This window comes from Macaca nemestrina, chromosome 8 (assembly GCF_043159975.1).
Source record: "Macaca nemestrina isolate mMacNem1 chromosome 8, mMacNem.hap1, whole genome shotgun sequence".
NCBI classification, from domain to species: Eukaryota; Metazoa; Chordata; class Mammalia; order Primates; family Cercopithecidae; genus Macaca; species Macaca nemestrina.
This window is the reverse complement of record NC_092132.1, coordinates 2989511-3011841: the sequence shown is the minus strand read 5'-3', so window position 1 is coordinate 3011841 and position 22331 is coordinate 2989511. Positions and strand designations below refer to the sequence as shown.

Below are 22331 nucleotides of genomic sequence, written 5' to 3'. Positions count from 1 at the left end.
TAGGCCCCAGCGTCCCATCTGGACACCCGGTGGGCGTGGCTCGAGGTGGCGCCTATGGTTGAGCCCCTTGGCGGCACATGCTTGGCAATGCCGGGAGGACCCTGAGCTGGGACCCCAGGCGTGAGCCGCAGCCCTTCCACTCCAGAGACAGGCAGAAGCCCCCGGCCCCAGCCCTTGGTTTCCCCACCTAAAAGAAGAGAGGCCAGGAGGGTGGTGGGCCATCTCCATGGGCCTCTGGGTCTCCCTCAGAGGGTCTCCCTCTTGGGAGCTGGTGCAGAGAGCTCACAACCCACTTGCCGGCCCTGCTTGCCCCAGGGCAGGGTGGTCCCGGGGAGGCGGGCTGTAGGGAGGGCCCACTTACTTGGCAGGGGCTCCGTGGCTTGGCCCTCGCCCTGGGGACCGTGGGCAGAAAATGTCTCCGCCACCATGTGCTCCACCGGCGTGAGGATGAGGCCGGGGGCGGGGCCCCCCTCCGCCAGCTTCTTGCGCACAGCGCCTCGCAGGTCCCGCCACTTGTGCTTGAGGTCACCCAGGTCGCGGCGGCAGTAGCCCAGCGCGTTCACTGCCTGCAGGATGCGGCTCCACACGCGGTGCTTTCGGGCAGGCGTGCCCCGCAGTGCCCCAAACAGCAGCGGGTAGTGGCGCCTCACCCTCTGCACCAGCACCTCCGTCTCTTGGGGGCTGAAGTTGGGCTTGCGTGTCTTGGTGCGGGAGTGGGGGCCTGGCCGCAGGGGCGTGGAGCCCGGCCCGGCACCTGGCAGCAGGGCCACCGTGGCCGGCTCGGGGCTGCAGCTCTGCCGGCACATAGCTTTGCTGCTGCTGGACCCTGGAAAGGCACCAGAGGCTGAGCAGGGGGCAGAGACCTTGGGGAGAGCAGCCAGGTTCGGGGTCACAGGTCATCACAGGCCTTGCATCTGTGCACAACGGCCAGGCCTCGCGTCGGCACCCAGCATAGGCAGCCTGCATCCATTGTACTGGGCCCCTTGTGTCTCAGCCACTCTCTGGGCCTCCCGCCTGTCCACCCGGCAGGTGCCCTCTGGCCTCCCTGGGGCCCTGACCACGTGTGGTGGGTCAGCCCTGGTTTGTCCCTCTCCCCACGACTGCTCCCTTCCCTGAACTGCTGGCATGAGTGCCCCCTCAATGAACCCGTCACTGGGACTGGGTGGGCACCTGGAGTGGACAAAGCACTCCACACGCTCAGCATATCCCAGCCTGCGACAGCTGGCCAGGGGCAGAAGCGGCTACAGCCACCTCGGGAAGCTGACAGTGGGGAGAAGGCAGGAGGGCAGGGAGACAGGAGGGTCCTGGGGAGAGGAAGCAGTAAGGGACTGATAGGGCAGCCCAGCAGGCGCCATATGGGGCCACGGAGCAGCTGGTAGCCCGGGCTCCAAGGGGATGGAGGGGCGAGCCTGGCCCAGCCCCGCCCCAGGGAGCAGCAGGGTGCTTGAGCCTCAGTCCCTCTTCTCCTGGGGACACAGCACAGCACCCGGGAAGAGGACACCAGCTGCATGAGGGTCTCCGGACACACTGCCAGTTGTCAGAGCAGGAGGGACCGGGAGGCTGGTCTCGGCACAGGCCCCAAGGTGAGCCCACAGCTTGGCCAGGGCACAGAGGGAGAGTAGGTGGGTGGGGCGGAGCCCAAGAGTCCTGGTGGGCAGCCAAATGCTTTAACCAAAGGCCTGTGGGCACCAGGGGTAGCCCACTGGGCACTGTGACCTCTGTCCCTTCTGTCTGGGAAAGCCCTTCCCTCGCCCTGGGTGAGGGTTCCTGAATGGAGCCTCCAGCCTCCCTGGCTCCATGCTCAGCCCCTTCATCCCGACCTCTTGCCTGTCAGGTCCTCGGCTGGCAGCCTCCAGCGGCAAACGGGTGGGGCTTCTCCGGGGACTCAGAGACAAGGGACAAGGCTGTGGGCCTCCCACTTCATGCCCCACATAGAGCCCGGCGCTAAGGTAGGGCCTGACCCTGGGCACCCGGGAGGCCCTGCTGCTTCACTTCCTTTTCCAGAGAACGCAGGGCTGAGGGCCCACGGTTCTGGCCGGGAGGTGTCCTGGCTTGTGGTGCATCCCATCTTCTCGTAGATGCAGGGAGTTCAGGACACCGTGCCCTGGCCGGGCCTGCACGTTCCCACGCCGCTCTCCCCACACCCTTCCCAGCACGGGCACATCCACAGCAGAACCAGAGCTCTGGCCTCCACATCTCTGCAATCTCACAACCCTACCCACCCCAGAACAGCCTCACTGTGGGGAGTCTCTGGGCAGAGGCCCAGGACGAAGGCGTGGAGGCCAGTATCTGTCAATGAGCGGAGCAGGGGCCAGTGTCTGTCAATGATCACGATGGGGCCAGTGTCTGTCAATGAGCAAGGTGAGAGCTAGTGTCTATGAATGAGCGGAGCAGGGACCAGTGTCTGTCAATGAGCAGAGGCGGGACCAGTGTCTGTCAATGAGAAGAGGCGGGGTCAGTGTCTGTCAATGAGAAGAGGTGGGGTCAGTGTCTGTCAATGAGAAGAGGTGGGGACAGTGTCTGTCAATAAGCAAAGCAGGGGCCAGTGTCTGTCAATGAGCGGGGTGGGGGCCAGTGTCTGTCAGTGAGCAGAGATGGGGCCAGTGTCTGTCAATGAGTGGAGCAGGGGCCAGTGTCTGTCAATGAGCAGAGATCGGCCAGTGTCTGTCAATGAGAAGAGGGGAGGCCACTGTCTGTCAATAAGCAGAGGCGGGACCAGTGTCTGTCAACGAGCAGAGGCGGAGCCAATGTCTGTTAACAAGCAAAGGTGGGACTAGCGTCTGTCAATGAGCAGAACCAGGGCTAGTGTCTGTCAACGAGCAGAGGCGGGGACAGTGTCAATGAGCAGAGGTGGGGCCAGTGTCTGTCAGTGAGGGGAGCAGGGACCAGTGTCTGTCAATGAGCCGGGCGGTGGGGGTGCAGTGTCTGTCAATAAGCAGAGTATGGAGCCAGTGTCTGTCGATGAGCAGGGTGAAGGCTAGTGTCTGTCAATGAGTGGAGACCAGTGTCTGCCAATGAGCAGAGGCGGGGTCAGTGTCTGTCAATGAGCAGAGCAGGGCCAGTGTCTGTCAATCAGCAGAGGCGAGACCAATGTCTGTCAATGAGCAGAGCAGGGCCAGTGTCTGTCAATCAGCAGAGTAGGGGCCAGTGTCTGTCAATGAGCAGAGTGGGTGGGCCACCCTGTGTGGGCCTCCCCATGCCCTTAGCCTTCCTGAGGGGCTGGAGGAGACAGGGTGGGTGGGGAGGGAGCAGAAGCTCAGACCTGGACTCCAACCTGGGCCTGGCTCCTCTTAGAGGCTGCTCCACCCACCCTTAGGTGAAGGGGTGAGGAAGGGGTGAGGACTGGGGGCTGGCAGGCAGGCCCTCGGGACAGCAGGTGGCCCGAGGCTGGGGCGGGTACCCACCGACAGCTTCTCCTTGCTCTGACACCATGGAGGCCAAGTCCTTGATGATCTGATTCACATCCAGCAAGTTGCTCTGTGGAAACAAGACAGCCACGTCAGGAGCAGGGCTGTGGGGCAGACACCAAGGACACCTGAAAGTTCCCATGGAGCCTGGGGCAGACCCGGGCGGCACCTGCAGAACAAAGAACCAGAGAACAGCCGGGGACCAGCTGGTCTGTCCAATTCCTGTGAGAGAAGGCATGACTGGGCCCAGAAAGGGCAGGGGCAAGCCCAGGGTCACCCCAAAAGCCAGAGACAAGGCAGGGATCTGAGTGCTCCATCTCCTGACTCTTGAGGCCAAACCCCAAGCTCTCCAGGTGTCCCAGGGGCTGTGAGCTGCTTCCCTGGGTCTCAGGGCCTGTCTCCAGGATGTGCAGTCTAGCAAAGGATGGCATCCCGGCACCATAAAGGCCTGACCGCAGGAGAGCAGAGAATGTCTAGGGCAGATACGCCATCCCCACTTGCCTGAGGGCTCCTGGACAGAAGGTCTGCCTTTCCCTCTCTGTGTAGCAGCACTGAGCATGGGCCAGCACACAGGCACTGCTCAGCAAATCCTAAAGAAGTGGGATAGATGGACGAACAGGTTCAGAGAAGTGGACAAATGGGTGGATAGGTAGATGGAAGGATGACAGACAGATGGGTGCATAGGAGGGTGGACAAATGGAATGGTGGATGGGTGGGTGGATGAATAGATGGGTGGGTAGATGGATGGGTCGGTGGGTGGATGGATGGGTAGGTAGGTGGATAGGTGGTTGGACAGATGGGTGGGTGGGTGGGTGGGTGTGTGTGTGTATGGATGGATGGGTGGATGGGTGGATGGATGGATGGGTAGATGGATGGATGGGTGGGTGGGTGGATGGATGGCTGGATGGGTGCATGGGTGGGTAGATGGGTGGATAGGCGGGTGGGTGGGTAGATGATGGATGGATGGATGAGGGATAGATGGATGATGGGTGGATAGATGAGTGGGCGAATGGATGGAAGAGTGAATGCACAATATGTGGACGGACGATGGACAGGTGGGTGGGTGGGTGAGTAGGTCAATGAGCTGCTAGGTGGATGGTTGCTCCACTGCTATCCAAGGACTGAGTGGCTCCACGAAACTAGTGAACACAGTAAGGAACAGAAACATGGGCCAGGAGGACTCTGGGGTATCCCTCCATCCCGGCATACTGTGCTGGCCTCTTCCATCTTCCATACTGTCTACCTTCAGCCTAACTCCTTTTGCCCAGTAAAGTGGCCCTGATGATCCTAAGGGATGTGGTCACGCCACTCTCAGAGCACACACTGGGGTTGTGCTTCAGGCAGGGCACATACCATCCCTTCACACCTGGCACCTACCCAGGGGCATCCTAGCATCCATCTAACAGAGCAGGGAGTGGGGGCTCAAGTGGTCCCATGGCCTCCAGGGCCTCTCAGAAAGGGGAAGAGTTGGGACTCAGACCCCTGCTCACTGACCAGATGCCCACTCCTTCCCTAACTGCCACGCTGCACCTAGGATGGCTCCTTAGTTGGCCTGATGCAGGGCCCTGGGCAAGCCTGGTCACCTGAAGCCAGGTTTGCTCACTTAACACCTGAACAAAACCAACCCTCCTCACACAGTGCCTGGCACATGGCTGGATTCCAGCCAAGTCCCGGGGAAGCTCCTTCAGGCCTGCTGTGACCCCTGCCCTGGCACACCCATCCAGTCAGCAGCTCATTCCAGAGCTGGGAATGATTTCCATGAGGGTCATTTCACCCCACTGCAAAATGTTACAAGGGAATTCATTTTCTCTTTAGGAGTATTCTGGGAAATGAAACCATTAGCATGACCTTAAACTGACACATGGTATCAACCGCAATTCAATTATGGGGCTTAAATGTGCTACAGAGGCAGGCGATCACTCTGCAGGGACTGAGCAGTGGCTGCGAAGGTAGCGAGAAGGTGGCCCAGGGGTCATGGCTTCGGTGTGCATCTGCGGCGGCAATGGGGGCGACAGCAAATGGAAGGATGGGCGTGGGTTGGCCCGAGCCGGTTTCCGTTCTCATCACCACCACCTTCTGCTGCAGTGAGGCCACCGGCTCTGGAGACCAAGCCTAGGCTCTGTCCTACGACGGGGACAGCAAGGTCATGAAGCATGGCTCAGCCAGGCGGGTCCCCATCTCCACAAGCTTCCCAGTTACAGACCTGACCCCGTCAGAAGCCAGGCATGACTCCACCACCACCAACTTCGACCCTGGCCACTGAGCATACCCAGGCCTGGTGCACCCTGAGTCTGGTCTTGGTGCCTCATGGCCTTAGGGACTTGCAGGGGTCTTCCCAAGGGCTTCACAGGCAGAAGCATCTCCCCACACGGCGTGTGACTCACTTGTTATTGCCCCATTTGACAGGGAAGACGGAAACTGAGTCACTGAGAGGGTTAGTGACTGCCCAATGACACGCAGCTGGAAAATGCTAGAATCCGCATCCAACCCACATTGAGACAGCCTCCAACCCAAGTCACTACCACCACCAACACGGGGCGGCAACCAAGGCCGCCCTCCAGGACGTGGAACCCAGGACCCCGGCCAGATCTCAGGCACGGTGGGCCGCCCTCCAGGACGTGGAACCCAGGACCCCGGCCAGATCTCAGGGACGGTGGGCCGCCCTCCCAGACGTGGAACCCAGGACCCCAGCCAGATCTCAGGGACGGTGGGCCGCCCTCCCGGACGTGGAACCCAGGACCCCGGCCAGATCTCAGGGACGGTGGGCCGCCCTCCCGGACGTGGAACCCAGGACCCCGGCCAGATCTCAGGGACGGTGGGCCGCCCTCCCGGACGTGGAACCCAGGACCCCGGCCAGATCTCAGGGACGGTGGGCTTCCCTTGAGGACCTCCCATGCTGCAGCCACCAGCATGGGATGGGCCTCAAATGTGTGCACCAATGATTCAGCTTCCCACCAGCAGGAGCAGAGAAGGGCCGCACTGGCACGATGCTGTGTCCCTGCGGGGAAGCACGGCTCCAAGCCCCTGCCCTGGCCTGTGGGGAGGCAGCTTTGGTAAGAGATACCAGGCAGGGGTGTGGCTGAGCAAGGCCGAGTCCAGTGCCTTTCAGGGGCCTGGGACACCCAGCTGGGGCAGGGTGGAAGACAGGCAGCTGTGAGTCCCTGAGGCTCCGCCTCATCGTTCCAGGCACGCCTCTGTGCGTACATGGCCACTGCACTGGGCGTTCCCTGATGACATCAGAGTCAACTTCCATAACCCCGAAAGCATGGGCTGGGACATGGTGTTCCCAAGATAGGCAGAGACGCTGTGGCACCCACAGGGCACAGATGGCCTGCGTTCTAGATTTTGGGGGCGGCGCCCAGAGACGCAGTGGCCGAAGTGATTTTCTGTCCCGTTGCCGACACTCACTGCCGCTGCCTGGCTTCACAGGGGGCTTTTGCTCCTCCAGGGCCCCAGGTCCTCCTGGGCAGAAGCGTTTTGTAGTCAGTGCTGGGGCTGAGGGTGGCTGACAGGAGCCGGCACTGGCAGGGCCACCTGCGATCCCCACCAACCTTACCAGAAACATGTCAGGCGCACAGACAGAGGAGACGGTGGGGGGCGTGTTCTCTGGGCTGGGGCTGCTGCCGGGGCTCCCGCCCACTCGTTGCTGGACTCAGAAGAGAAGCAGCAGGAACAGTGATAACTGCCCATTGGGATGAGCTAAGACACAGAATGTTAATCTGCACCACAGCCAGCTCGCGGGACACACAGACTCCAAGCCTTCAGTGCGGTGGCTGTGCCTCCTGTGAGAGGGACCATGGCTGCTGGCACCACGGGCTCATGCAGCCCAGCTTTAAGAGGCTCGGCCAGGCCGGCAGGGCTGGCAGGGCCTCAGGGCCGCATGCCGAAAGGTTCCCACTCCCTGACCTCTTAGGAGCAAACGCAGCATTTGTGTGAAGTCTGCTCGTTCTCATTTTACGTGCCCCTCTCTTTAAGACGCCTGGCACTCACACATCGACCTGGTCCCACTTCCCAGCAGACGGGTGAGCTGCCAGCCGGCCCAGCCCACTCGGAGGCACCTCGTGCCGAGGCGCTCAATGATGAGTGAACGTCGTTCACCTCGAACAAAGCGGGAAGCAAAGCCTGAACATAAGCTCGGGCTCCAGGCACGCAGCCACAGTTAAGAAACCCCTGACCCTTGTTTCTGGAAAATGGCTCACCACGGAGAACCACTGCCCACAGGCCCTGGGAAGGGCCAGCCGGACCCAGTCCTTCACTGTATAGAAGGGAAAGGATGCTGAAGTCGGGTAGCGAGCCTGGGGCCCTTCCCTGCTCCCCAGCCTGAGGCTGGAGACCACAGCTCCGCTATCCCTCCTGGCAACCGGGCCGGGATCTCACAGAACCCGAGAGAGCTGCTCAGGGCCCAGGCAGCCCCAGAAACCCAGGTCCTGCCACATCAGCCACATGGGCTGTGGGCTACGCACACACACTGTGCTGTCTCAGGATGGGGCAGGGTGCATCCTGGCCCTGAGGCCTGCCCTACAGGCCCCGGATGTGAAGGGATGGGCCACTTCCAGCACTTCCACCAGGCAGCCCCAAGCTCTCTGCATAGGAGCTTCCTGAAGGGAGCAGGAAGCCTGAGGCACTGCCTGCCTTTGTGTCTCTTCCTCCGTCACCATCACCAGAGCAGCCGGGACTTACTGGGGATTCTCCTTCGTCCTGGCCCAGTGCTGGTCTCAGAACGAACAGAGGAATAAAGAGCTGAACACACCCCGTGGCTGTGAGACAGCCAGGTAGGCACAGTGGGGCTGGGACCTGCAGCTGGGCCTGTCGCCGACAGTGCAGGCAGATCCCAAGGATGGGCCCAGAGAGGGCCCACCGTAAGAGCCAGAGGAGGGCCTCTCTGGCAGGCAGCTAGCATGGGTGGGACCCCTCAGGCACTGTGGGCCCTGGGCAGGCCCCAGCTGCTGAGAAGGAAGCTTGGGGCAGGCGCAGCTCCACCCCCAGGCACACCTGGGAGACTTGCCAGAGATCTGGGCTCCCCCATGGGCCTAGGTGGGAGCCAAGTTCTAGGCGGAAGCCCAGTCCTCAGTCCTGGGGTGACGGAGAGGCCAAGGCCAGGCCTGAGGAGGGTGGGGCCGGCACGAGGGGCTGGGGCTGCCCGGGATGCAGCCCTCCAGGGCAGCGGCAGTCCTGGTGCTGTTCTCTGGGGACAGGCAAGCTATGCCCTGGCACGGCAGCCAGAGAGCGGGAGAGCGGGGGAGAGACCCAGAACTTAGTAGATGGTTAAATCATGCAATTATTTTTCAGACTGCTTCTAAAACTAGAACTCATTAAAAGCTCTCATGGAATTTTCTTTCTCTTCTTTCACTGGCACAGTGGAAAAAGTCCCTTGCACGAGACATCATAAAACCTTGGTGTGTATATGCCTGTGTGTTCCCTTCACTTTCCAGAACGAGAAGTCAAAACATCACTGCATTTTTCTCTATCACAGCATCTCTTCTTATAATCAGGATCTTGGCAACCATCCACCTACAAAGACGACTATTCCAGTTAATGGAGTCACCAAACCGTACGCATCTATTTGTCCACTCTCTCATTTACAGCTAGAGATCAGCTAAGTCAGTCACCTTCAGGCTGTGCAATGCCAACCGCAGGGCAGGTCTGCTGGGCTCTGCCTGGAGCCTTGGAGCCCCGCCTGGGCCATCTCCGCATCCCATCCTCCGCCCTCCTAGGCCTGCCAGGTAGCCATGGCAACAGAGCAGCTGGCGTATTCTGAGCTCTGTACCTGGGTCAGGTGATGCCCGCTCAGGAGCTCCAGCAGGTGAGATGGGCTTGGCGAGGGGAGCCCAGTGCAGACACGGAGGGGCAGGTAGGCAGAGCTGGTGGGAAGCAGACGCCAGCTCTGGACCAATGCCCCGGTGAGCCTGCTGTACGCTGGCAGTGGACTGAAGGGCACGCGCCTGTTCCCTCCGACCTCTCCAGTCCAGGGAGACAAATCACTGCCCGCCGCCCACTGCTCAGGACTGGTGTCCTCAACTGGGGATTAAGTCACTGGCTCCTGGGGTGCTGGCTCTTTCCATGCCTGGCTCTGGACCAGCGGGTGGCCTCGGAGACAAATCCCACCATCCTCATCTCAGAAAGGCCAAGCAAGAGTCGGCTCTTGAGCATCGCGGTGAGGACAGCCTCGTGCTGGAGTTGGGCACCTGGGCTCGAATCCCAGCTCCGTGGCGTGTGAGCTGCGTGACCCTGGGCAAGCGATGGGCCTGCTCCAAGCCACCATCATCTCTGACAGAATCAGAACGTAGGAGTGTTCACTCTCACAGAGCTCTGGTGTGGGCTGAGACGTATATAAATAATGGCAGCAGGACCCTGTCGTTAAACACGGAGCCTCCACGGAGTCCCAGGAAAGAAACACACTCACCCAGCCCCCAACCCAGCCCTCCTCCACCCACCCCACCCAGCACCGCCACCCACCCATTTGTTCATTCAGCAGCCACTGGGTGCCAGGCAGCGTGGGGCCGGTGAGCTGCCGCAAACACAGACGTGACCAGAACAGGAACGCCGCTGCCTCCACGGGCTTCCGTTCGAGTGGCGAGATGAATCCTAACAAGAGAACCCCACAGTGTGTGGGGCGAGCGCAGGAGCAGCGGAGGTTAGAGGGCGCCCCTGGAGTCAGGGCCTGCAAGCGAAAGGGAGCCAGTGGCTCAGGCGTTGGGTGTCGGGTTCTCCGGGTCTTGGGCAACAGGACGAGGAGCAGGGGTGGCTGGGCCTGCCCAGGGAACTGTGAGACGTGCGGTGAGGAGAGAGGGAAAGGACAGTCCGTTGGGAGTCCAGGGTCAGCTGCCTCTCCTGCGGACGGTCACAGCAATGCACGTCCCCCCCTCCCGCCCCCCTCACCCCCTTCAAGCAGAACATGATAGAAGGGACACTAGAGGGTTTCTGAGGCTCGGCTTCCTTCTGGCTCTGCCGGGGTCCTGGCAGCATCCTCCAGGGCCCAGCCTCCATGCCGGGAGGAAACCAGGCCATGGAAAAGGCCAAGCGTGGAGCTCCGGCCCAGAGCCCAGCCCACGTCCCAGCCAATAGCCAGAACACCAACATGAGACGGGCACATGAGCCTTCCCGAGAGACTCCACCCTCAGCTCTCCAGGCTAGTGGACAGGGAAAGCGTCTCAGCTCTGCCCCGCTGGAAGTTCTGACCCACAGAACCCCCAGCTTCCCCGTGGAAGTGACGCGAGGGGCGGAGAGGAATGGAGGAGTGTGAGAACCAGTGGCGGGCGGGCAGTTGTGGCCCCCTTTATCATGGGAGCTTTTGAAGATGGGCATGACTGCAACGTGCTTGCTGATGGTCTGTGTCAGAATCGGAAGAGGGAGACGTGAGGGCCCAAGATGGGCGTGTGGAGGCGGCGGCAGGGGGAGGGCACAGCCAGGGTGGGAGCCACAGGCTAGCTGTGGAGCAAGCAGCTCACCCACCGCCCTGGAGAGGAGGCAGCCAGGCCCCAGGAGGCTGTCGACGTGCTCTTCTAAGGGCTTGTTTCTCCGTGGAATGAGAAGCAAGGTCAAGGTCATCAATGGGGTGAGGACAGGGAAAGAGAGCAGACGTGAAACAAACCACGGGAAGACTGTTCCAGGCCCCCAGGATGCCACCTAAGCCCCAAAGCACATTGAGCATGGAGCCCTACTCCCGGCTGCACCAGACCCACCGAGGGCCCTTCAGAGCCCCCAAAGAGCCAGTTCCCAGCCCTATCCCAGACCAACGCGGGCAGAACACATTTCACCGGGTGCCCCGCCATGGTGGATCCACAGCCCCACACCACCACAGAAACACAGCCCTGTCGGTCGGGCTCTTCACGGGGTGCAAGCTCCACCTCCCCCACGCTCAGCACACAGCATGTGGGGGGCCACGGCTCGTCTTTCCTGCCCCAGAAAGCCCCAGGACCCCACATGAAGAAATCCCAGGACTCCAGCACTTCCTAGGCTTGAGTGCTTTCCGTCCTCAGAAGTCCCCAAGAAAATGCAGACCCCCTCCCTCGAGCAGCCGCACTGCAGGCCATCAGCAGCATCTGCTGCTGTTCTCAGTGGCACCAATACCCCGGCTGGCAGCAGTGTGAGGCTAACCCCTCAGTGGACAGTGAGCTGCTGAGCCAACAGCAAAGCCCAGGGTTCACCTGCTCACCCCAGAGCTCGGCTGCATTCCCGAGGGAGAGGGCTGGGACGCTTGAAGGAGGGAGGGGCAGGTGAAGATCCCCAGCATGGCAGGAGGGTGGGTGTGAGGCACATGGACAGCCACGGCCACACCTCCCGGCCCAGATTCTTCCCAGGCCTGAGTTCTCACCAGGCAGTTCCACTCCACCGTGGCACTTTCACCCTGAGGCCAGCAAAGGCTGGTGTCATTGTGTCCATTTTACAGATAGGTAAACTGAGGCTCCAGGAGAGACCCGCCCAGGGTCATGTGGCCCAGTGGTATGGCTGTGCCTGAGCCTGGGATCCTGGACCACCTTGTATTTCTCCTTGGCTAGAAGACGCCTCAGGCCTGCCGGCTCCCCTCCCCAGGGGACAAGGAAGCTTCCTGGAGACCTGGCTGTCATCCCTGCCACCAGTCTGCCAGTCACACAGCTCTGGCCACCTCGGATCGAGGGTCATCTCCTGCTAACTGGGTGCTATTGGTGTTCAGACGCCACCTGTTGGCTCTGCCCTGGAGCATCTGCCCACACACTGCAGGGATGCATTTCAGCCCCACGGGGTCCTCAGCAAGCAGGAAGTGGGGCTGCAGTGGGGGCAGCAAGCAGGAAGTGGGGCTGCAGTGGGGGCAGCAAGCAGGAAGTGGGGCTGCAGTGGGGGTAGGAGAGCAGGGGCCACACTGGATTAGCCTTAGCACTCAGCTTCCCCTGGCCACTGTGGCCACCCTATTCTCCATCTTGGCCAAATAAAAAAGACCTAGGCCCCACCTGGAGGGGCAGGGACAGGGGTAGTGGCAGGGGCAGCCCACCCAGGGCGCAATGAGGAGAGGGAATAAGGGAGGCTGGGGCGAGGAGGAAAGAGCGAACTGTTTCAGGGTCTGCAGAGGGCCAGGACCCCCTGGGGACCTCAGAGGATGCAGAGTGGCCAGAAGGAAGGTGGAGGGCAGTGTGAGGAAGGGCACTGGAGGTGAGAAACAGCGAAGGCCAACAGGGTGCCCAGGGCCCCTGGGAGAATCGAAGGGCCCGAGTTTGCAGGGACAAGGAAGAATCAACCACCTCGCTAACACCTGGGGCAACAGCAAGGGCCCAAATACCACGCTGACGGCTGCCCTTGGTCCTTCATGCCCTCACTCACAGGGTCACATGGACTCCTGGTTTGCAAAGCACCTTGCAGCCACTACCTCAAGGGCCTTCTCATTCCCAACCATTTGGCAGGAGTCGGAAACCCAGGGCTCAGAGAGTGACCTGGGAGGCACCGGGCATGGTTCTGGCCTGGGCTCCTAGCGGCAGCTGGCAGTCTTGCTGTGTGGACGTGGGCACCCTGCCTCCTCTGGGAGTCCCGCAGCTCAGTGCAGAGGGTGGAGGCAGCTGTCCTGGAAGCCCGCTCTCTCCCGGCCAAGGCCAAGAGGAGGTGGGGCTGGTCAGCAGGGTCCATACAGGGTGGGCACAGCTGCGGGCGCTCAGAGGGCCTGGCTGGACAGGCAGACAGCTGAGGGCCAGCAGACAGCCCTACGGAGGAGCTGCTGCTGTGGGAACAGGCAATGGCTCCTGGACACGACCTAATTGGATGCCCAGACACCTCCTCGCCCACGCCTGGGCTCGCACTGCTGCTCAGACACAATTAAAGCTCACACTCCCGGTGATGAGATGGGAATGGCCTCTCCATCTTCTCCCCCATCCAGACAGGGTCGCTGGCCAGGAGGCTGCCAGCCGCCAGCACCTCCGCGGCACGTGGATGCCCGACACCCAGAGTCCTGGGAGGCTTTGGGGCTCCAGGCTGGGACCAGCACCAGGGCTGCCCAAGGCTGGAAGGCCAGAGCCGGGCTTCCTCAGCTCAGGCAGGGAGGGGAGCCCCAGGGAAGGGAGTACACAGTGGAGACAGGCAATGCTCTGGGACCCCTTGAGCCTTCTCCCATCCGAGCAACCCATATGCAGACTCAGCTCCCACATGTGACTGGCACGACCCCTCCTCACTACGACCCTCAGCTGGGAGATGGTGGGCAGCCCCAGGTGAAAGGTTCAAATGCCAGGGCTGCCAGGCCCTGCACCCTCCAGAGACAGATGGCACTTGGGTCAGAGTCAGACTGCCTGGGTTCCAGCCATGTGGCCTCCCCCACTGGGAAGTGGGCATAGCGTCCTCCCTGTAGGGAGCTTGTGCACTGAGCCGGCCCCAGGTCCTGCTCACTCTCGGGTGGCCGCTCTGCCCCTCTAACACTCCGTGTATGCAGTTGGAGCAGGGCCTGTCTGGCGGAGACTCCCGGCACCATGCAGAGGGCCAGGGCCCCATGGAGGCCAAGGACAGCTGCACTGCGGCCATTGAACAGGCCATGGAACACACAGGGGACAGGCCCCCCTCACTGGCAACCCTCAGCCTCCACCGGCCCCTGGGTGGCTCCACTTCTGCTCTCAGATGAACTTCACTGTATTTATCAACTCCATTCTCACACAGGAGAGAAAAAGGAAGATGCCCAACATAAACCAGCAAAGAGAAGCATGGCCTGGTGTGCTTCTGGCTGGGCCATCCATCGCCCAGACTCGGGCTGGGAATGTTCCGGGGCTGGCCTAGCCTCTCCCTGCACCTCCAACCCCCTGAACTCACCACACAGCCCTGCAGCATGGCTCTGCAGGACACCCTGTGTGCAGGGCTGAGATGCTACCTGTGGGACCTGAGTCCATCCTGGAGGCCAGCAGTGAGGGCTCAGGACAGGCCTAGCACTGGGGGCTGGCATGCTATCATCAGGGAAGGTCCGGCCACTGTCGTGGGAGGGGGGAGGTCACTCATGGGAGAGAGGTGGTGACTGCCATGGGGGAGGGGTGGTCATTGTGGGGGAGGGGGTGGTGACTGTCATGGGGCGGGAGGTGAGTCATGGGGGAGGGGGATGGTCATTGTTGGGGAGGGGGTGATGACTCTCATGGGAGAAGGGGGTGGTCATCGGGGAGGGGGTGGTCACTGTCGTAGGGGAGGAGTGGTGATGCATGGAGGAGGGGTGGTGACTGTCATGGGGGAGGGGTGGTGACTGTCGTGGGGGAGGGGTGGTCACTGTCGTGGGGGAGGGGTGGTCACTGTCATGGGGTAGGGGGTGGTCATGGGGGAGGGAGGTGGTCATTGTCATGGGGGAGGGAGGTGGTCATTGTCATGGGGGAGGGGGTGGTCACTGTCGTAGGGGAGGAGTGGTGACGCATGGAGGAGGGGTGGTGGCTGTCATGGGGGAGGGGTGGTGACTGTCGTGGGGGAGGGGTGGTGACTGTCGTGGGGGAGGGGTGGTGACTGTCGTGGGGGAGGGGTGGTCACTGTCGTGGGGGAGGGGTGGTCACTGTCATGGGGTAGGGGGTGGTCATGGGGGAGGGAGGTGGTCATTGTCATGGGGGAGGGGTGGTGACTGTCGTGGGGGAGGGGTGGTCACTGTCGTGGGGGAGGGGTGGTCATTGTCGTGGGGGAGGGTGGTGACTGTCGTGGGGGAGGGGTGGTCACTGTCATGGGGTAGGGGGTGGTCATGGGGGAGGGAGGTGGTCATTGTCATGGGGGAGGGAGGTGGTCATTGTCGTGGGGGAGGGGGTGGTCACTGTCATGGGGGAGGGGTGGTGACTCATGGGGGACGGATGGTCACTGTCATGGGGGAGGGATGTGGTCACTGTCATAGGGGAGGGAGGTGGTCACTGTCACGGGGGAGGGACATGGTCACTGTCATGGAGGAGGGAGGTGGTCACTATGGGGGAAGGGCAGTCACTGTCGTTGCAGGCACTGACCAGTTTGACACGTTGGTTCCACAAGTACCGGCAAGTTGCTGTGGAGCCCACTACTCCAGGCTCTGGGTATGGGGCTGACCCCAGGCAGGCAAGGGCCGCTCACCGTCTGTCAGGGCAGGGACCAGCCAGAGACTCCCCATGGGAGGCGGACAGGGAGCTGGGGCAGTCGAGGGCAGTGCGGAGGGTCTCCCTGAGGAGGGCACGCCATGGAAGCGGCAATGCTCAGATTGGGGCAGGGTGCTCAGGGGCACATGGAAGCCAGCAGGGGTCCTCAGGGTGGGTCCCGGCGGTCCCGACAGGCTCCCCAGGATGGGGCAGGACACCCTAACTCAGAATCCGATGGCACCAGGCCTGGGGGGGCCACAGTGCCAAGGTCTCTGCCCAGAACTGAGGCTGGCCCACTCTCCACTGTCTCCTGCCCAGTCACTGTTGGGCCTCTCAAGCCAGCCACACAGCACCCCGCGGGTCCTCTGACGGGCTGTCACCTCCACAGGGCCTGCAGATGCCCCACAGGGCCTGCTACACTCTGCCTACGCCATCCCAGCTGGCTACACTCTGCCTACGGCCACACGGGCTGTCCCAGCTGGCAAGTCCCTGAGGACAGAGAGCGTCCTTCCACCTGCCCACTTCACAGACGAAACGACCAAGGCCAATAGGAGTTCAAGGTCACCCAGCCAGTGAGTGGACACGGGCCTAAAGCCTGGACAGCATATCCCCAGCCTGGCCCTTTGTTTTGTCCCAAGGACGATGCTGGGAGGAGGACAAAGGAAACGGATGCTGGGCGGGGCCATCTGTCCCAGTGGACAGGAGCCCCCAACACGACCCCGATCCGTACCCTGCCTGACGGGAGCCGCGGACACTCAAGGAAACCAGGAGCAAGGCGGAGGGTGGGCACCAGGAATGGCGCAACACTGGCCCACCGCTGTGACACTGCTTCCCCTCCCTGGGCCTCAGCTGCCCCACATGTTCACAACCCCACTAGCCACCTAGTCATTGAGGGCTGGCCGCGAAGAGGGCTCTCTCTCAGACCCCAAGTCTGCCCTAGGGGACTTCTGAACCTATAATATCTTGCAAATCCCAAAGCCCCCAGTGAATGTGGCAGGAGAGTTGAGCGGACGAGGGTGCCAGCTTCCACAGGAAAGGGCTGCAGCCAGCCGAGGTGCGTAACACGGTTCCACAAAACTCTGCCGCCCACCCCCCGAGCCCTGTGCAGGCTGCAAAGATGGCCCCAAAGCAATCGGGCCTGCAGGGCCTGGCACGTGGGACCTCCGCTGCGTCACAGCCTCTCACGCATCACGCTGGAGCTCCTGTCACCGGGACCTGCTGCAGACCCGGGGGAGGGCTTCCTAAAGGCTAATGACAATTTGCGTTTTGTTTTTCCCGTTTTCAGAGACCAAAGGGGGGGAGTGATGCAGTGAGATGTGCGGATGCCTTCCAAGAACGACTCCCACCCCGTCACCCTCTGTCCTGCGCCTGCTGTTTGCTGGCACAAGGATCCACATCTGCTGTGTCACCCCCATGCTGCAGACAAAAAAACTGAGGCTGGGAGGGCCAGGCTGGCCATGGGGCCTTCCCACTCCGCACCGCTCCTAGTCCCCCCTGCTACCCGCCCTCCACACAGTGCTGAGCTGTGAGGGGCCCCGAGGCCCACAGGCAAAGCCCGGGCCACCTGGGTCTTCTGGTCTAGACACAAGCCCAGGCTCTTGAGTGAATTCAGTTCAGCCCAGAGCACCAGCTTTTCTCCCGCCCTGACCCAGGCCTCTCCATCTCTGAGCTGGACGACTGCAGTGGCCTCCACGTGGGGCGCCCTTGCCCCAGGAAAGGCCGCTGCTCGGCCCACACTCACCACACAGAGCGCCAGAGGGAACCTGGGGACAGGACTGCTGGATGGACAGGCCCTCACACAGAGGATCACAGGAGGGGCAGCCAGCCCCAGCCTCCACTCCTCTGAACCCCATCCTGGGGTGGCTGCACCGGCACGAGCCCTCACCAGGCCCTGGGAGCAGGACTCCCAGGCCAGGACAAGGAGAAGCCAGCCCCTTGGGTAAAGGCGCCACACAGGAACCCCGAGACCCGTTCCATAGATGCTGCGGAGCGAGCGCCAGGAGGCTGGAGGTGGGCCAGTTCCACTGTGCAGGAGCCACGCCTCTCTCGGGATGCTGCCCTCTAATGGCCTCCTCACGCCCGCAGCCCTATGTGGGGGTTTGGGCTCTCTGGCAGAATGAGCTTCTGTGAACGGCCTCCACTCCTTGGACTTAATCAACAAGCAGTGCCTCCTCTCTCCTCACACCACTCTATGCCCCACAGGGAGGGCTGAGACTGGACCTTCCCAGGAGGATCTGATTCCAGTGCAAAGGGGAAGCAGGTCCATCTGCCTCTCTGGATGTGAAGCCTTCGGGGTAGTGCTTCTGGAAGAGCTCCTGAGCGCCCGTTTCTCTGCTTCTCTGGGAACAGTGGGCCTCGCTGCACCAGCAGAGAGGGATGGAAACCATCTCTGTGCTTCAGGCGGTTCTCTGGAGCATCTCAGCAGGAGCAAAGGGCTCGTTCAGCCCGAGAGAAGCCCCCAAAGCAGCCACAGGCCCAGAGCTGGCGCCTTCCTCTCTGGGGAGCCCGAGAACAGGAAAGGGTGAAGGGGAGGACACTCACAGAGGTGGCGGGGGCCCCGAACACAGGTCTTGAGAAATGGGCGCTCCTCCATCAGGCCAAAGTAGGGGGTTGCCACAGCAGAGGCAGGGAGGTGGGGGGGCCACAGAAGTAAGGGGCAAAGGGAGAAGGGGACTGAGCCCCAGCACTGTGGGGTATTCCCTTCCCTTGAGAGTGGATGGCCTGCTTCCTGGGAGAGCAGAACTAGCCACAGGTCCTAACCCAGTGACTTAGCTGACTTACTGCCAGGCCTCCGCTTTTCTAGAAGAGTCAGCTCTTAGGCAGACATTTGCTCCAGAAACTCAGCCCCTGGGAGCTTCAGAGTGGGCAGGCCCTAGCCCCTTCTGCAGATGAGGAGGCCAGAAGAAGGGAAGGATGTTCAAGGTCACACACAGAGGCTCGGATCCCAACAGAGCGTGTCCCCACCAAGCTGCCTGACTGATGTGTTCTATGTACACTCAGGCATCAAGGGAGAAGAGGCTCACTCACACATGCACGCGCACACACACACACATGCATGCATGCACGCACGCACATGCATGCACAATACATGCATGCACACACACATGCATGCATGCACGCACACACGCATGCACAATACATGCACGCACACACACACATGCATGCACGCACACGCATGCACAATACATGCATGCACTCATACATGCACTCATACATGCATGCATTCACACACATGTACACACACATGCATACATGCATGCACACACGCACTCACACATGCATGTACTCATAATGCACACACACACACATTCACACATGCACGCACACACACATACATGCATGCACACACACATGCACTCACGTGCATCACACGCACTCACACAAGCATGCACTTATGCACACACTCACATGCATGAACACACGTGCACACACACATGTGCACACATGCAGACCCAGACTCAGGTGCCTCTTGGGATACTCTGTTTTAGCAACTGTCTCAAGGAGATTAACCATGGGCTAGAGATATATTTGGCAGCAGGTATTATACATGTGTAAACTTTAAAGAAATGAAGAATAAGCAGCATCCAATGTCCACACCCTACAGTTGCACCCCGACAGCACACCCCACCACCTGCTGGTAGTACCACCAAATTGCAGGTTCAGTTCTGAGCAATCTATTCAACCTTTCAAAAAAAAGTTACAGGGAACTGCATTAAGCACCAAATCATTTTCATTAGAGCTAAACAGCCTCCTGGAAGTCTAACCACACAGCAAAGGAAATGACCATGGTGATTGAGAGGCTACCCCAGCATATACCCCGGCTCCTGGCCAGAGGGCTGTGCCCTATTAGGGAAACCCGGGAAGGAGGGAATGGGGATGGGGTTCCCAGACTCCCATCTCTCCCTTATTGGACCAGATGGCCAGAGAGAGGTGGTTAAAATGGGCAAGGCCATGGAGGCCTAGTTCCAAGGCCACCAGGCCGAGGGTAAGCAATGGTGCAGCAGGGTTGGCACCTGGGCTGCCCTGGTCCCTGGCCTCCACATGTGGAGCGGGGAGAGTGAGCACGCTTGCCCAAGCTAGCCTCACCTCCATCTGCAGGATGGCCTCCTCTCGCAGTCGGATGGCCTCCAGGTCCTCCTCGGTGATGTCCGGGAGCAGCGCTTGCTCCTGGCCCTGCCACATGTTGTCACTCCCATTAAAGATCTTCTCATCATCAGCCAGCTCGGCAAACGGGGCCTGGGGACTCTGCTGATGACAGACAGACCTTGTTAGCGCTGACCCCTCCCATTACTACCATGCCCCAGGCCCAGATCTTGTCAGTACTGACCTCCCCACCCCAGCACGCCCCAGGCCCAGACCTTGTTAGCACTGACACCCCCCATTATCACCACGCCCCAAGGCCAAGTCTCCCCATGGCTCCGAGCAGGCCACTCAGCTCTGTCTCAAGAGGAGATGAATCACAGATGCTAGGCCCTGGCCTCCCACGCCTCTGGGAGTTGCGGGCCCCCAGAGCTCTGGGCAGCGCCGTGCACACTGTGGGGGCAGGAGAGGAGCTGGGGCTACTGTGAGCAGTGGGCCAGGGTCACAGGTGAGTGGACACTGGTTCCCACCTTTTGGCACATGCCCCCCACTCTGACCATCCCAGGCCTGTCTGCAAGGAGAGCTCGTGAGCCCTACGACCCCCATGCCAAGCCAGGGCTACCCTGTCCTTGGCCAGATAGAGGACACGAGAGCAAAACGTGGCCCTGACCCCAGAGAGAACACAGTCTACCTCGTGTTCCCAGCTTTTGGGGGTCACAGGCCCCTTTGTAGACCCCCAGAAAAGTGCCCCTATGCACATAAACACAAATTCTACCTCTTCATTTTGGGGGCTGTGAGCCCAACACAGGCCCCATCAAGGAGCCAGTTCCCAAGCCAGGGACAGAGGCTGCAGCGTGGGGCTCAGAGATGAGGTGGGACTGCAGGCAGGGCACAGATGCACCCGGAGGAACCCACAGGAACCTGCCCTGCCGTGACAGCCTTGGGGAGCAAGCCTGAGAGGTTTTTGGAATTTGTTTTCATTCCTTGTTAATTTATTTGCCTCATTTTGAAATTCAACAAAATGGTGCTCTCTGAGGGCATGATCTAGGTCTGAGGTGGGGGCCTTCTACGGCCATGAGCCTGTCACTGGGCATCAATCTGGGCCTCCCTGGCACCGGTCACCTGGGAAAGACTGCAGATGTCAGTCCCTGGTGTCATCAGTCCCCTGCGCCAGGTCCCAAGTGGAGGTGTAGGGGCCTGGGAGCACCTGGCAGAGGGGAGGGTGGGCGGGAGGCAGGAAGGGTCCATGCTGCAGCCGCCACCTCCCGGTGCACACGATCATACTGAACTGAAAACGCGACAATAGTGGCAATCCCACCCTGCAGCCCTTCCTTCCCCTCCCGTCAGGAGGCCGCAGTGCCCCCCACCTGCCCTGCCCATGCCAGCGGGGCTGCCTTCACCTTAGGAAGGTGTGTGTGTGACTGTGAGTGCCTGTGTGATTGTGGGATGTGTGACCATGTGACATTGTGTGTGTGAGAGGGAAAAACGGAGATGGGAAAAGGCACCAAGAATGAGCAGAGCAGAAAACCGAGGGGGCGGCCTGGTCAGGCCCAGCCTCACCACGAACACTGCTCCACTCAGCCACGCCCCCGATCTTCCTGGAAACCCTGCAGGGAGGAGGCGGGGCCTTCACAACAGCCGAGTACACCGAGGCAGAGCGAGGCAGGGAGCTGGCGCAGTGCTCAATCAGGGCAAGCCCGTGGGGCTCTGCAGCAGCGCCTGCTCTCAGACACACATCAAGGTTCGGAGCGCAAGGACAAAGCAACAGCAGTGGGGACGGCCGACAACGAACAGGGCCACCCTACCTTTACTTGCTCCTCATACTCCTGAGGCACCATAATGACCCTCCCACTTACCATCCGGGAGACTCAGGGAGTTCACAGCCACCTAAGCCACTCTGCAGCGAAGGGGCAATTCAGCAAACCTGGCCAGGCTGCTGCCTCCTGAAGCCCTCAGGAGCAGACCCATGGCAGCCTCGGTCTCGCCCCCAGATCCAGCTCCCCTCAGCTTCACACATGCTGTGCCCACACACACTCCCCGGCACAAATTCCGGGACCACCCTCCCTGCCCAGGCAGGTGCTCTCCCAGCTGACTTGCTCGGCCGCTGGTCTTCGCCCAGTGGGCGTCACCACGTGTTTGGAGAGGAGGATCTGACAGAGGCGGGGACTGTGCCTGTCCTGATGCCTCTGGGCCTTCTGTGGCGGTGAGGCAGCGGGCATAGTGGCTGGGCCTGGATCGGAGCCCCTGCAGGGACAGGACTCTCAGGATGGGGCCACCCAGCTCACACCAAAGCCTGGGACTCAGTCACAGGCCCCCTCCCTTGCCTGTCCCCACCCATGTCTCCCCAGCCCTCTGTGGGGGACACAATCAAGGTCCCCTCCCAGGTCTGGGAAAGGCCCCCGCTAAGTATGGGGTCCCAGCCAGACTGCACCTCTGCTCATCAGGGCCCTCAGGCAGTGTGGACAGCTTTGCCAGTTCCTAGCCTCTGAGGGCACAGGGCCCTGCCTAGGTGTCATCCTAGGCATGAGATCTGGGTACAATGTGTGGAACTGACTGGGAATGGGAATCCAGGCTAGACCTGTGGGGTGCAGGCAGCCTCTCTGCTTCATCTCTCCCCACTGGACCCTGCCGGCCTCCACCGTGCCTAGGGACAGCACTGTCCACCAAGAGCAGCTGGCCATGCAGGCCAGTAGGCAAGGCATGGTGAAGGATCCTCTGGCAGCGCTAGGCATGGAGGGCAGCAGGGGTACAGCTGCCACCCCAACCCATCCCACTCACGTCCAGAGCTCTTGCCGTGCCCCTCCCGCGTGTGTGGGCATCTGGGGACATGGGC

At 61.2% G+C, this 22331-nt stretch overlaps 1 protein-coding gene across 21 annotated transcripts in view; it reads right to left on the bottom strand.

The window, feature by feature from the left end:
- The window catches only part of LOC105488409 (t-SNARE domain containing 1), a 136010-nt gene that overhangs the window by 9393 nt on the left and 104286 nt on the right, over positions 1 to 22331 (bottom strand). For 16 of the 21 annotated variants that reach the window (XR_011606655.1, XR_011606656.1, XM_011752413.3 and 13 more), the window contains 3 exons: positions 19505 to 19666; positions 3405 to 3477; positions 362 to 826 (listed from right to left, as the gene is read on the bottom strand). Coding sequence is in view for 18 of the 21 variants with exons in the window: in XM_011752413.3 (XP_011750715.2) it covers positions 362 to 826; positions 3405 to 3477; positions 19505 to 19666 (700 nt within the window). In the remaining 3 variants the exon portion in view is untranslated. The remainder of the gene's footprint in view (positions 1 to 361; positions 827 to 3404; positions 3478 to 19504; positions 19667 to 22331) is intronic. The other 5 variants (XR_011606657.1, XM_011752416.2, XM_011752422.2 and 2 more) reach the window with 3 other exon arrangements.